This window comes from Maylandia zebra, linkage group LG23, assembly GCF_041146795.1.
Source record: "Maylandia zebra isolate NMK-2024a linkage group LG23, Mzebra_GT3a, whole genome shotgun sequence".
Classification (NCBI taxonomy): domain Eukaryota; kingdom Metazoa; phylum Chordata; class Actinopteri; order Cichliformes; family Cichlidae; genus Maylandia; species Maylandia zebra.
The window spans coordinates 34,584,464-34,598,660 of record NC_135188.1 but is presented as its reverse complement, the minus strand read 5'-3'; the positions used below and the strand labels follow the sequence as shown (position 1 = coordinate 34,598,660).

Genomic DNA, 14,197 nt, shown 5'->3' with positions numbered 1-14,197 from the left:
TTTAATTTGGGGAGATTTCATGGGAATGGATCCCTTTGTCCTTTTTTCTTTGTACAAACAGCACATTTAACGTGACATTAAAGAACCAACAGTTCAGCACGCTGTTAGAAAGAGGAAGTTTTATTATTTTTCTTTCATTGTTTAACGCAGATGGTTGTGTGTACACAAACAAGATGAAATTGTTAAGGTTACATGAAGAATCTGATCAAAAATAACAAACATTTTTCAGGGGACAGCAGAAGAAATCTGTAAGGTGTTGAACTTCTTGTTGTTCAATACATGAACATTTCAGTGAGGCGTACCACCTTTTCCTTCAGCCTTGTTGAGTCGACATTTATGGAAGTCCAAAAGTACCAAAATCAAAAAGTTCCGAAAAAAAAAAAAAAAAAGAATTCCAGTAAATGCAACAAAACTATTAAAGTGTTTAGAAAAACTGACAAAATTGGCATAATTTTTTTTTTTTTAAATACCTGACACTTTGAACTGAAATCAGTCAAAGTGTGATATGGGAGGTTTATGATTCTACATGATTTTACATACCAAGTCACATTTCTTTTGGCAGTTTGGGTCCTCCGCCAACATGACTAACTGTTCATGTGAGGAAGTGTGTACATTTCCAGAAGGTCCAGCTCTGTGCTGAGATATAAACGTGAGCTCACATTGTAAATTTAGTCACAATTAGGAAGTTGGGCAGGAAGAAAAGGTACAACAAGTAAGTAACGTTTTTATTATTTTTTTTCCCAGGCAGTGATTCAAATAAACAGAACAGACAGCAGTTTATATCTCATAAATATTTTGATTCCACACTAAGGGCTGCAGGTTTCTCCTGTAAGCCGAGCATTACAGCCTTGTTAGTCTAAAAAATCTTGCGTACTGCAGGTTTACATTCTATAAAAAAATTAATTTGAAAGTCAAAGTTGCATACTTGAGCTTCCTGGTTTTTGAGAGCTCACTTTAGTAGGCTATGACTTTATTATTAAAAGAAAGTGGGAAAGAGTTCTATGGCAGCCCACAGCAGTACTGACAGATTCCACCTACCATCGTCTCTGTGCGCATGTGTTGTACCCTCACTTTCTACACTCATGTTCTCAGCCACATGTTTCCTGTTAAGATGATCCATCTTTGGTCTGTCGGATGTCGGCTACACTCTCTGGAACCCTGGCTACCATTCCCTCCAGAGACTTCGTCAAGCAGATCTGGCAACCCAGACGAGATCTGCAAAGGGGAGGGGAGATGAGAAGCATGTTAAATTCAAGTCTGATGAAGGATGCTTCTCATTTTTAGACAGCCATGAATGTGCCATTTGCTTTGAAACTGAAAGCTGCTTTAACAACAGTGTCCAACATTGTTTGCAATTAAAGCTGATATCCCAAGTGAAAGAAAGCTCTCATGTTTAGTCCTTTGTCTCTCAATGATTAACTGATCAGCCCTGACAAATCCACCAGAACTGATTCTTCTGCATCAGCCAGGCTGTAGGACTACTGTGATAAAAGCTTCAGCCTCTAATCATTTATCCAATCACTTGCCTTCAATTAACACAAAAAGAAAGAATGAATCACACAAAAGCTGACATAGCCAAGATCCACGTTCTCCAAACACTATTTAAAACATGGCCTTGCAGTTATATAAGCAGAGTGTCGATAAACTATCACATCAATTAAAATCAGTGTAATGACAGTTTAGCACAGTGGCCTTGTGAGTGTTCACGTGTGCTTCCTTACGTGTCAGTCAGGCCGTAGGCCAAGTCTAGCATGTCCATTTCCTCGTCTGTGATGGGCCCCAGCTTCTTATACATCTCCTCATCAAAGATCAGATGGCATGTGGAGCACGCCAGTGTTCCCTCGCACGCTCCTACAACACACACACACCTTTAGAACTCCACACAATGGATGAGAAGTAGCTCACGCACATACATGCAGCTCTCTGATAAGTCCAGGCCTGTGAAACTCGCTCTGTGCGTACCAAAACCATCAAAGTCGAGGTCTTCATTGATGACAACGTCTAGCAGAGAATCTCCAGGCAATCCCTTCACTGTGATCTTCTCCCCGTCTCGGTTGATGAAGTTGACCGTCACCTTGTTGTCCGATCTGAGACAAAAAAAACCATGACCTTAGTTTGATTGACAGGAACACTGGAACCCAACTGTTGGACTGATAAACTTACAGGTTTTATGTATTTTACGTACGTTATCCAGTTTCCCCTACATAGCACTGCACAGTCCAACTGCCAGAGGTCACTGCCCTCTGGTGGCCACTACTGATAGTTACATTCAAGTCAAAAGATGCCTCAGTGCCCTAAAGAGAACATCTACTGTTCCTTATTTTCTGTCATATACTGTTACTGTGGTGGAGACTCATGACCAACAGCTACAGATAATGAGATCCCTAAAATTTCATCTCATGTACACTGCATCATACAAGCTCCGCCCACCTGCATCCTAAAGAATAAGAGTAAAGAAACACACACAAAGAGATCATGAACTTGTTTAACCATCCATCCTTCTCTGGTTATCATTTTCAGGGTTGCGGGGTCTATCCCATGATATCCAATATTTAACTACATTTACAGCATAAGGCCACAATGAAGGAACAGCAGGGACCTAAAAATAACACGTACAAATGAATTTTCCTGTCTATCACTCTAAGAGAAAACTACAGCACAAACTTTGCCAAGTCCCAAGTTTTAGTCTAAAAACTGATACCGGATGCCAACACTGAGGTCAACCTATTATGCTAATTTCTAAACTTATAATTTCATTATTCGATAATGAGTAAATACTCATCATTTACATTATACTGGTCCATAGTGAAGCTCATTAAGTCATCCTGAAATAAGCTTGTCTAGCTCTCTTTAACCACCTTTCTTCTGCATGGTGGGGGGTATATGTGTGCTGTGCACTGAAGACTTGTGTGCATGAAATCAGCACTTTTATTCTCTGCTATTTACAATCAATTCCATTTTATTTATATATCACCAAAACACAGTAACAGTTTCCTCAAGGTTATATAGTAAAGACCCTAAAATAATACAGAAAACCCCAACAATCAGACGACCCCCTATGAGCAAGCAGTTGGTGACAGTAGGAAGTAGGAGGCTGAGGGAGGGCGGCCATCTGCTGCAACCAATCTAATTACAGTTCTGTGTAAAAGTCTTAAGCTACCCTCCATGTTTATTTTATTTTGCTTCCAAGGAGCCAGACTTGTCATTTTCACAGCAGTTCTTCAGATTTTCTGAAGGTCTTTCAAAGTTTGCTTTGGCTGCTCTCTCACTCATTTTCAGTCCAGACCTTGTAACTGACACAGGACCTGATAGATGGACCTTCATCCATCTACTGTCCAATGAAGCCTCATCACAAAAGCTCTCAGTGTAAATGTGGCTGTCACAAAGAAGCCGTTCTTAAGGAAGAGACAGGGAGAAAAGACTGGGGTACTTCAAGTTACACAAGAACCTGAGTGAAAAATCAATAAATCAGTACACCCATTTCTCATATTCCTACAATTTTTTTAAATGACAGATAGCTTAATGCTTTTATTTTGTTGCAATTAAATTCCCAACATCATACCAATTTCTCCCTTCATGCTTCTCTTCGGGAGGTGAAGTGTGGGTTAATTTAGGTTAAGATCTGGTTAAAGTCCTCTCTTAATAAAGGACTTCTCCAGATTAGCTCTCTGTAAACTGGCAAACAATAACTTTTTGTAGACTTCTGCTCGTTCTGCAAATTCCATTCAGGCTTTCAGATTTTTACAGCTGATGAGTGCAAATTGCAGTATGACCTCTCGCTGTTCTCCAAGCCTTATTGTTGCCATCCTTGGACAAGCCAATCCATGTAATGCATGTAGCTCAGTGCAAGAGGTTTCATTCCTTTTCAGGATGTTCTGTACTGACATAGTGGCTGTGCCCAGTGTGTCTGAAAATCCTGTGATGGACTTTCCTGCTTTTAAATGGCCCTGCTGTTTTGACACTTTTGAGGATGGATGGATGGATGGATATGGCACAAATATATAAAATGCAATCGATCGCTTTACTTTCTAAAATTTCCCATTTATAAGTCCTTTATGGTCTGAGATTTCAAGGAAAGTGCATGTCAGGTTACGATGTAGTTTCAGAGGGGTTTGGGGTAATGACGTACCTACGACATAGATTTAACGCACAAGCCCCCTATAATCCGCTTTAAAAACAAAACCTTGTTCATGCTCTTTCCTGAAAGGGCCCTGCACTGCACGACCTCTCAGGACAAACACACTCGCACTTGGCATCAATCACGTTAAACTGGTTAGTTAAGGGAGGGCGACGTGAGGACACAAGGACAGTGTCAGTCAGTTTAAGGCAAGCCTGGAGAAAAAAAAAAACAAACCTTCAACCTAAGCACAAGTCATGGTGCGCTCCAACAGGGTGGCTGGCACTGGGAAGCCCAGCTGTGGTAAGAGCCTTGTACCTGAGTGGGAAGATGGCTCACTTTCACCTTGGGGACACGTGAGGCTTCAGCCTGCTCCTAAAAACATCAGCTGCACACGTGTGGTGTTCTTAATCACTTTGACTTCAAGCACCACTTTTTCTAGGAACTAATATTAAGACTCATCTTGCCTCATCAACCCAATTACACACTCACATATATTTTACTACACATTTCGCCCCTCAGTATTTCAACACATATTGGAATATTGGCACATTTAAGTTGCAAATTAGTTCTCCTGAGACCTAAAAGCACATAGACTTTCCTCTCCTTTGCTTTCTCCCCGCTTGTCCATTTAAACTGACTTAAAGTAAATGGCCCACCGCTAGGCTGGAATTTAAGTGTTTCTGCTTTGTCGTTTTGAAAAACAACATGAGCCTAGTTTCAAATGTTTTGAAACAGCACGACACAAAACACCCTGCTCTGTGAAAGGGACATTCTTTTCTACATGATTTTGCATGCCAGGAATGCGCTGGAAAGAAGAGCCCCAATAAATTGCACATTTTTTGACTGGAGTTTGGCGTGCGGCTCAATCCATCACCAGGTTAGGGAGTCCTGTTAATAGTAGGTGTTTTAGTAAAATAACCTACCTGAGAGGCTGAGTGCCGATGGAAAAACTCCTTTGTTTCGTAGGCCAGGTTACTGCCGACGCCTTCCTCGAATATTCACGTAGACTATTCTGAACCAGCCGTCTTAACGTTGTTACCAAAGCCATTTGAAGCACAAAAATGAAGCTGGAAAACTAGCGGAGAGGATTTACGAGCTGCGAATGGCAGACACCTGTCGAGCGCGTAACTTCTCAGCAGAGACCTAAAGAAGTTTGACTGAACCGATCGAGCAGGCTAGTGGGGCTAGCTTGTTTTAGCTGCAAAAAGTCACTCTGTCACTGTCATTGCATAACGTGAAACATATGGCAACTGCTTGTTGTCTAAGAGCCCAAATCAATCACCTGACAACGCAGTGGAGCACCAATGATACTCCACAACAAAACACAAAGTTGACAGATAACTATCAACACCGCCCAGGGTTATGCAGTCAAATCGCAAACATGACTCTCTGTGTGTAGTTCCTGACAAACAAAGATCAATCAGGCGCAGTACAACTTCCTGCCATGTCGTCAAAATAAAAGTTTTAGCTACTAACATATTGTGTCCATCTATGGATAATAATTTGATACCCACAGTTTAAAATAAAATAAGACCGTTATCCTAGTGGGAGTTAATAAAAAACAAACGTCTTGGCTTCCCTTCATGATTAGAAATGTATTATTTTGCTTTTAGTTTGAAAGTCATTGGCGCTAACTTGATTCCGGTAAGAACAAACGTCCCCGTGCCCGCTTACGTAAGTGTGTAAACTAGCCAATCAAACTGTACTAACGCTCGTTTTAAATTACCGCGTCAGCCGGTAGTGCGGAGTTAGCACGTCTCCGAGTGGAGGGCTGCTTACGGAGTCACCGCCCCGCCGTGTGTGTGAGTATAGACATCTAGAAAGTTCAGTGTGTTTCCTAATAAAGGTCAAATCCTTCACGCGTTACTCTGACCAGCGAAGAAGCGCAGTGATGTCAAAAATGACCTTGAACTTTTGAACTGTTTTTTAAATCATCTTTGAAGCACCACGAGTTCACGAGAGATATTAAATCTGAGGCATTTCAGAAGAATCAAGTTAGAAGTTACTCGCTTTTTAATCATTGCTAATAAAAAGTGAATATTAACCACCATCTACACCCCATGTCCTGATGGCTACAGGGTTACAAAGTTGAACAAGCGCTCTACACCAACATCAAAGGTCTGTGAAATACCTCAGTCACCCCCAAAACAACCTTTAGTGGCCTCGAGCGTCACGTTTACCATCTGTTGTAACGTCTCTCTCTGTCCACATTCACAAATATTGATTGAGCTCCCTTGATTAAACCAAGTGCTATTCACCCTTCACATGCTTGCATGCCCTAGAAAACAGAATGCATACAGTATCATAGGATGTCAAGGAAAACTAGGTGTTTGATAACTTTGGGTCAGAGGCCAGTGGCTGACAGTGACAGCCAACATTTAGTGCTGAGTTCAAATCTTTATCAGTTTAGAGTGAAGGCAAAGGTCATCAAATATCAGTCAATAAAGAGCTACAGGAGATTTAGATTAGATTAATCAGTAATCTCTTTAAAAAGGTTTATGACCAAGAAAGACACATATTAATAGGTGGCCTTTTCTTTCTGAACTGCTGCAGCATTCCTCATTACAGCCTCAGGTAAGCAGGATACAAACGAGGTTAAAAACAACTCTGTTAAGGAGAGCCTGGATACATTTGTAGGTTGTATAGGCTTATGAAGAAGAAGTAAAACATTTTCTTCCAATTTCCTTACAGGATGTTCAAGTTAGTGCTACTGCTCCTGGCACTGTCAGGTAAGATCTCACTGCCTTCACTTTCACTGGTGCAGTAAAACTTGCCTATTTATTTGTGGCTAGATATTTGTTTCATATCATTACTGCTCACCTAATTTTCAGATGATGTGTTTCTGAGGCAAATGTTGTTGCCAAGTCGCAACAACAGTTGCCTCAGGTGCTTTATATTGTAATGTTAAGACCCTGCAATAATAGAGAGAAACCCCAACAATTAAACAACCCCCTTTGAGTAAGCACTTCGTTATGGTGGGAAGGAAAAGCTCCCTTTTAACAGGGAGAAACCCCCTGCAGAACGAGGCTCATGTGGCGGCAGCAATTTTACGCAACCGCTTGGGGGTAATGGGAGAAAGACAGGACAAAAGATGCACTGTGGAAGAGAGGCCGAGATTAATAATGACTAATGTTTAAATGCAGAACGCTTTCTTAAGCCTAATCTTCAACATAAAGAAGGTTACAGTCTCCCGAATCCTTGGGGAAGAGGGGCCTATTTCTCTACATATCAGTTTATGATGAGTTCATGAAATAAGTGCAAAATACAGAACAGATTTTATCTTAGAATCATGCAATTCCGACACAGCAGATCTAGATATAAAAACATTTTGATATCCAAACTTCCATCCCTATATTTCAATTATCTTTAAAAACTAATACAATTATGTGAAACATCAGTAGGGTTCAGTCAATATATTAACTTTCCTGGCTGGTCAGTGTCAAATGTTTTATTTATTTTGAGGTGTCCTTGACATAATTAATGTTGGCTCTGTTGTTTCTTGCCTTGGCAGCAGAGGCGGAGCCAGACATTTGAAACACCCGGGGCTTAGCCCAAAAGGGTAGTATGCATGTGGGATTTTTTTTTTTTTTTTGGGGGGGGGGGTTAGAAATGAGTAAAAGATTAATAGGCTCTGTTTTGAGTTTTGTTCAAAAAAGAATGTCTTCTTATAGGGAAAAATATATATCACATGTGCAGGACACCTTAAACTAGTTTTTTAATTAAGCAGCAAGGCAGAACAAGGTCAGGGCTGTATCAAGACATGAGGACTAAACCCCAATTCAACCAGACCCAGAACTGATCCAGAATTAAAACAGGACTACAAGAGTTCAAAATCAGGAGTACTTGGGATTTAACCAAGACAGAACCACAATCAGAACTAGATGATAGCACTAAAAATCATCATAGACCTGCACTACACTTGTTTAATTCTACCAAAGTACACTATTTAGATTGAGAAAAGTTTATATAATTATTTAGCCTTGTTGTGCAAACAAGCCTGCAAAACTTAATAAATATAGAATTTGAAAAATAACAAACCTAAAAAGAAACACTAGGTACGAGATACATGAGTACCTATGATACGGTGGTACTTTTGGCAAACGACCATTTGACTAACATGTGTGTCTCACCTGCTCTTGTTCCATCTCTGTTCTGTCCTCATTCTCCAGCTCCCTCTCTGTTCCTCTCTCTCCCTCTGTGTGCTGACAATCATCAAATATACAGGTGAAACCAGATATTTACAAACTCTTCAGATCAAAACACAAACACTTTTTTAATTGCAACATCAAATCAGACTAAATGTTTATTTTTTTTGATTGATAAATATAAAAAACACATTTGTTAACTTTAAGAGTAAAGAGAGAAACTGTCTGTATTTCTTAATTGTAAATGGCACCAAATTGTATTCAAAATTGAGCCACACTTATGGAGGTCCACAGTTCTTTTTCTGGTGTTTTGGTTGATATCGCTTGGTTTTCCCATTTCAAAGAAACAGGCTCTGTGTTTTGCCTTATATGCATCCACAGCTGTGCCACCACTTTACTCACATGGACTCTACTAACCTATCAGAAGCTTCTTCAGCTCAGCTCAATCGTCTGGAGTTTTCTTATTAATTAACAATAAACTTAGTGTATATGTACTCCTAAATTTGATGAAAGTGATAAAAATAGATCTCTCTCTCTCTTTATTCTGACATTTAACTAATTCAAAATATATTTCAATATTTATCTAAAACAAAAGTTTACTCTAAATTGATGTTGTACAGTAAAAATATTTTATGTTTTCTCCCTAAAGTGTATGTAAATATCTGGTTACAAATGTGAATATCCTGCTGTGTACTGAAACCCCTCTTGTTTTGCATAGAAATATACTGAACAACATACAAAGCATAATATATAAAATAACATTTACCTGAGTTTTTTCTTTGAAAGAACCCTCTAATGTCCATTCTTATATTTCAGTACATAACTGAAACCGATTTAGTCGGGGAGGGTAAGAACTGAAAATATGAAATAAACACACGTAAGCTAAGACTCTCTTAAAAAATAGCATTTGTTCGGCTTTTCATTTCGCCATTTGTTGATTCACTTGAAGAGCGAGTAACGTAATATTGGTCAAGTGATCAGTTTGATATCAATCTTTCGTGATGCACCGTCATATTTACATTATTTGTACAGTAGGAATGATTTGCTTTGGTACCTGGTCAAACTTAAGCTCTCCTTAGTATGGCTGGCTCCGTTTCTCCAACAGCGCACTCACTGCTGGCAGCAGCTGCCCCACCCCCTCTCTCAGTCTCTTAGTGACTGAGCTCGGATCATACCAATATCAGGGGGGATTCACGCACAGTCGTAAATTCCCACAGTGTGCACTATGTGCTTCGAATATTGTGTGTACTTTTTGTTTTATACAGTTGTCAGCCAGGCATCTAACTATGAAAAAATTACACTCCAAAAGACCCCGGGCTTCTGACAAAACAACCCGGGCTTAAGCCCAGTAAGCCACCCCCACGCTCCGCCCCTGCTTGGCAGCAAAACAACTGACAGTAAACATTCTGTAGTTCCCTAATGGAAGTACAGAACGTAGACTTTGACCGTTATCATTGATTTATCACACTGTTAAAGAAAGGTCGTGGCCTATATATCAGCATTGCACAATAGTTAATAATTGACCTAAAAGGCCACACATTTATGTATCCATCAACTGGCAAGCTTAGTGCTATAATGTTAATCAAGTCGAACACCAGTGTCGAAGGCAGGGTGTGCAAATGCAGCTTCATGTATATTATAGTTATATAGTGTAACTGTAATCCTTTGCAGGCCTCCAAGCTGTCCCAATCAAAACCCCTAGAGGTTTGAAGAAGTCATCAAGTGATGTCCATCAATTCCTTCCTGATGGCTTTAGACAAGGTACAGAGCTTACTTTTACCTCCTACCTACATGATCCTACTGACACAGGCCAATTTGGCCAAGACTGAAATATCTCAACAACTTTTGGTTGGATTCAAATTACATTTTTCACATTTATTCACGTTCCCCAGTGAATGCATCCAAATGGTTAATGGTTAATGGTCATCCTCTATTAGGGCAGCCAGTAGCTGACATCTCAAGAACTAACATATTATCCTCTCAAATTTGGTAGAGCTATTGAGCCCCCTCAGGATGATTTTTTTTATTGTAATGACTCTTTGCCTTTCTATTCAGTCCCAGGACATTATTGAGGTTTAACTAAAAATAAATTGTTAGGTATTTTTTCATCATGAACAAAGAAATGAACATGATAACCTGTTTAACATGATTTTGATCACATTTAGCTTACCGAATGTACCCTCTAAGTCACCTCTAGAGTATCGTTATGATTTTAGAAGCTTGTTTACTTCCAATGTCTTTTGTCTTTCAGCCGATGCTGATGTTCCGGTCCAAAGGAGTGGTGGTAGTTGGGTCCGTGTGGAAAATCCTTCTCATCTCCCAGATGGTTTCAGGCAGGGAACCGAACCCTCTATGAAAGTCAGAGATGGCTTCAGGCAGGGAACCGAACCCTTTATGAAACTCAGAGATGGCTTCAGGCAGGGAACCGAACCCTTTTTGAAACTCAGAGATGGCTTCAGGCAGGGAACCGAACCCTTTATGAAACTCAGAGATGGCTTCAGGCAGGGAACCGAACCCTTTATGAAACTCCAAGATGGCTTCAGGCAGGGAACCGAACCCTTTATGAAACTCAGAGATGGCTTCAGGCAGGGAACCGAACCCTTTATGAAACTCCAAGATGGCTTCAGGCAGGGAACCGAACCCTTTATGAAACTCAGAGATGGTTTCAGACAGGGAACCGAACCATTTCTGCCTCTCCAAAGAGGCTTCAGGCAGGGAACCGAACCCTTTATGAAACTCAGAGATGGCTTCAGGCAGGGAACCGAACCCTTTATGAAACTCAGAGATGGTTTCAGACAGGGAACCGAACCATTTCTGCCTCTCCAAAGAGGCTTCAGACAGGGAACCGAGCCCTTTTACAGCTTCATCCAAAGAGCAAAAGTGGCATGTCAGGGGGAGATTATCAACAACAAGTGCTATGAGTTCAACCCTACACCGCTGTCCTTCAAGGATGCTCAGGTTAGACTATGTACCATTCCAAAAACATATAAAAAGCTAATCCCCTGTTCATTTAAAGGATGTAAATTAAATGTTTCTCAATCTACAGGCCAAATGCAGAACTCTTGCCCCACATGCCGAGCTTGCTTCTGTAACCAGTGGTGATCTGCATTCCCATCTGATTTCCCTGGTGACCAAGGGTGGTAAGAAGAGCCCTGTGCTAACCTGGCTGGGAGCCACAGTCACGGCAAGTTTATCATGTTAATTGGCGACCTATATAGGTATATAAGGTTTTCTCAAAACATGTGGTGCTAAAACAACAGTGTGTTTTTCAGGGTGTTCTCTACTTATACCACAATTTTACTCCAGTTCTTAGTGGCTGTAATGCCAGCAGTCTGGTCATGAGCTGTGTCAATGAATGGAGGCCAAGGAGAGTGTCATCAGATATCTTATCAGCAGGACTGATAGTGTTATTCTTACCTTGATGAGACATTGACCTTCAAACTTTTATCTTAAAGTATTGCAATTGTTGTGTCCTGTGACTAAGTGATGTTTTAAAACAAGTGAAGTGGTAATATGGTCATATTAGCCATACTTTTCTTCATAGAAAGGGTCTCATATGCTAACATTTTATTTTTATTGACAGTTTACAAACAATTGGGTTATTTAAGACTACATTTTGTTTTAATCTTTCATATGTATTCTGCACTCCACAGAACCAAGAGGCGTCATGGGTGGACGGGTCAGAGTGGGGTTTTAGCGACTGGATGCCAGGCCACCCCAACATTCACACTGACAAACCTGTCTGTGTGGAGATGTTTGAGCTAGGTAAGAACCACGCTACTCTCACACTAATTACTAATTTATTCCAGCATTTTCCAGAGAGTAACTTTGAAACACCTCTGCTTTAAATTCAATTCAGTTTTATTTTTATAGTGCCAGATTGCAGCAACAGTTGCCTTGAAGGCTCTTTATGTTGTAAGATAAAGACCCCACCATAATACAGCACTTTTGTGTTGTAGCTACAGCCTCACTTAATTTGGTGTGAGTTGTTAGGTAATGGCATTGAACTTTAGACCTCGATATTGCCGTTTTATGCTTTAATAGCCTGCTTGCAAAAGTACAGTACTGTTTTATACACTGCTCAAAAAAATTAAAGCAACACTTTGGTAACACATCAGATAAGATTAGATCTATACTGATATGGACTGGTTAATGTGTTAGGAATGAAGGGATGCACGTCGTTTCATGGAATTGAAAATTACCAACCTACAGGGGGCTAAATTCAAAGCCACACCAAAATATCAAAGTAATTAATTGCAGTACCTCAGAACGGCAATCTGTAGTTTGTATTGGCTTGTAAGCATACCTGAAAATGCTAGGGAAATGCTCTTAATGAGATGACATTTGGGGGCTGGGTATGACTGAGCTCCTGGACAGCCTTAGGTACAACCTGGCAGCATCTAATGGATGAAAACATAAAGTCCCCACGGTGTTCTGTCGGATTTAGGTCAGGCAAGTGAGAGTATGCAGAACTGCCTGCATACTCTCATCACAGGCCAGGAGGAATCCAGGACCCAATGCACCAGTATAGATCTGACAGTGGACCCAAGTATTTCATCCTAATCTGTAATGGCAGTCAGGGTGCCTTTGCCAAGTCTGTAGAGGTCTGTGTGCCTCTCTCGACCCACCACCAAACTTGTCATTCAGAATGATGTTACAGCAACGTTCTCCAGGCGCTTTCACATATGTCACATGTGCTCAGGGTTTCATCTGTGAAAAACACAGGGCACCAGTGGCGGATCTGCCAATTCTGGCATTTTGTGGCAAATATCAATCAGGCTCCATGGTGCTGAGGAGTGACCGGGGTCCACTAAAGGACGTCAGGCCATTAGACCACCCTCATGAAGTCCGTTTGTGATTGTTTGGACAGAGACATTTACACCAGTGACCTGCTGGAGGTCATTTTGTAGCTCTAACAGTGCTCATGCCATTCCTCCTTCACAAAAGAGCAGATATCAGTCTTTCTTAAGGGGTAATGGCCTTCCCCTGCCCTGTCCAGCCCTCCTAGAGTAACTGTCTGTCTCCTGAAATCTCGTCCATGCTTCAGACTGTGCTGGGAGACACACCAAGCCTTCCGGCAATGGCGTGATTGATGGGCCATCCTGGAGGAATTGGACTGCCTGTTCAACCTCCGTAGGGTCCAAGTCTCACCTAATTCTAGCTGTAGTGACACTGAGCCTAGCTAAATGCAAAACTAGTGAAAAATAGTAAAAAAAACATCAGTGGTCTCCAGCTGTGAAAACATTCCTTTTTTTAGCAGTTGTTTCATTGTTGCCCCTGTTGTTAAACACCAAGCAGTTAAAGCTGATTAACAAGCCCCTCTGCTACCGAACTGACCAGACCAAAAGTTTAGCTGACTTGATTAAGGAGTGTTCATTTCATTTTTTTGAGCAGCGTTTGAATTATGGATTCTACCACTGAAAGGCAGTGGTTCTATATTATAACTTTTCCCGCCTCAAATTGTAAGAGACTTAAAAATAATAATAGTTTGCCAACTAAAATGCCTGATCTTCTTATTCATCTCAGTCATGAGTGCTATATTAGACAAGGGTTCCTTTTGTGAGGCATGTGTCATAAAAGCACCTTTTAAACAAAGCTTTATAGAGTACTGTCTGTGTCACATAAAATTGATAAGACACCTAATAAAAAACTGGGATTATCTTTATCCTGCTGGACTAATCTACTATGATCCTTTTCCTATCCACACTGCAGACAACAGCCGGTGGACTACTGCCAACTGTGATCTGAAGAGAGCCTCCATCTGTACGTACATGATTCCTACGTAAGAGAAATCGCAAAGAAGCAACGTGAGACGGGCTCGCGGGTATCATTTCCTACGATACCTTTGTGTTCCCTGCCACAAGCTGATTGTGCATTCTTGAATAAAAACACAGCATATTACTCATCTGTGCGTTTCTTCTTCCTATAAGTT

General features: G+C 40.8%; 2 protein-coding genes and 1 long non-coding RNA gene across 3 annotated transcripts; 1 reads left to right on the top strand and 2 right to left on the bottom strand.

Annotated features, from left to right (window-relative positions):
- Positions 1 to 102: 102 nt before the first annotated feature.
- Positions 103 to 5,534, bottom strand: LOC101475946 (adrenodoxin). Its single transcript, XM_004552545.5, has 4 exons — positions 5,044 to 5,534; positions 1,963 to 2,087; positions 1,722 to 1,851; positions 103 to 1,215 (listed from the first exon to the last, which is right to left on the bottom strand). The coding sequence occupies exons 1-4, from the start codon at positions 5,166 to 5,168 to the stop codon at positions 1,107 to 1,109; spliced, it is 489 nt and encodes a 162-aa protein (XP_004552602.2). The 5' UTR covers positions 5,169 to 5,534; the 3' UTR covers positions 103 to 1,106.
- Positions 5,535 to 6,627: 1,093 nt separating this feature from the next.
- LOC101476240 (uncharacterized) lies at positions 6,628 to 14,181 on the top strand. The gene is made up of 7 exons (XM_024799991.2): positions 6,628 to 6,694; positions 6,812 to 6,849; positions 9,937 to 10,026; positions 10,517 to 11,223; positions 11,312 to 11,449; positions 11,919 to 12,030; positions 13,978 to 14,181. The coding sequence occupies exons 2-7, from the start codon at positions 6,813 to 6,815 to the stop codon at positions 14,049 to 14,051; spliced, it is 1,158 nt and encodes a 385-aa protein (XP_024655759.2). The 5' UTR covers positions 6,628 to 6,694; position 6,812; the 3' UTR covers positions 14,052 to 14,181.
- LOC143415214 (uncharacterized) lies at positions 8,263 to 9,632 on the bottom strand. Its single transcript, XR_013095854.1, has 3 exons — positions 9,320 to 9,632; positions 9,032 to 9,119; positions 8,263 to 8,322 (listed from the first exon to the last, which is right to left on the bottom strand). It is a non-coding gene; the product is annotated as an uncharacterized LOC143415214 (long non-coding RNA).
- Positions 14,182 to 14,197: the final 16 nt, after the last annotated feature.

What these genes read in the sequence shown, in the direction of transcription:
- LOC101476240 (XM_024799991.2), top strand. Translation starts at nt 6,813, where the DNA reads ATGTTCAAGTTAGTGCTACTGCTCCTGGCACTGTCAG. An exon ending in TCCTGATGGCTTTAGACAAG is followed by an intron (nt 10,027 to 10,516) that starts GTACAGAGCTTA and finishes TTTGTCTTTCAG; the next exon opens with CCGATGCTGATGTTCCGGTC. An exon ending in GGCTGGGAGCCACAGTCACG is followed by an intron (nt 11,450 to 11,918) that starts GCAAGTTTATCA and finishes TGCACTCCACAG; the next exon opens with AACCAAGAGGCGTCATGGGT.
- LOC101475946 (XM_004552545.5), bottom strand. Translation starts at nt 5,168, where the DNA reads ATGGCTTTGGTAACAACGTTAAGACGGCTGGTTCAGAATAGTCTACGT. An exon ending in ATCGGCACTCAGCCTCTCAG is followed by an intron (nt 2,088 to 5,043) that starts GTAGGTTATTTT and finishes TTTTTGTCTCAG; the next exon opens with ATCGGACAACAAGGTGACGG. An exon ending in CCTCGACTTTGATGGTTTTG is followed by an intron (nt 1,852 to 1,962) that starts GTACGCACAGAG and finishes TGTGTGTTGTAG; the next exon opens with GAGCGTGCGAGGGAACACTG.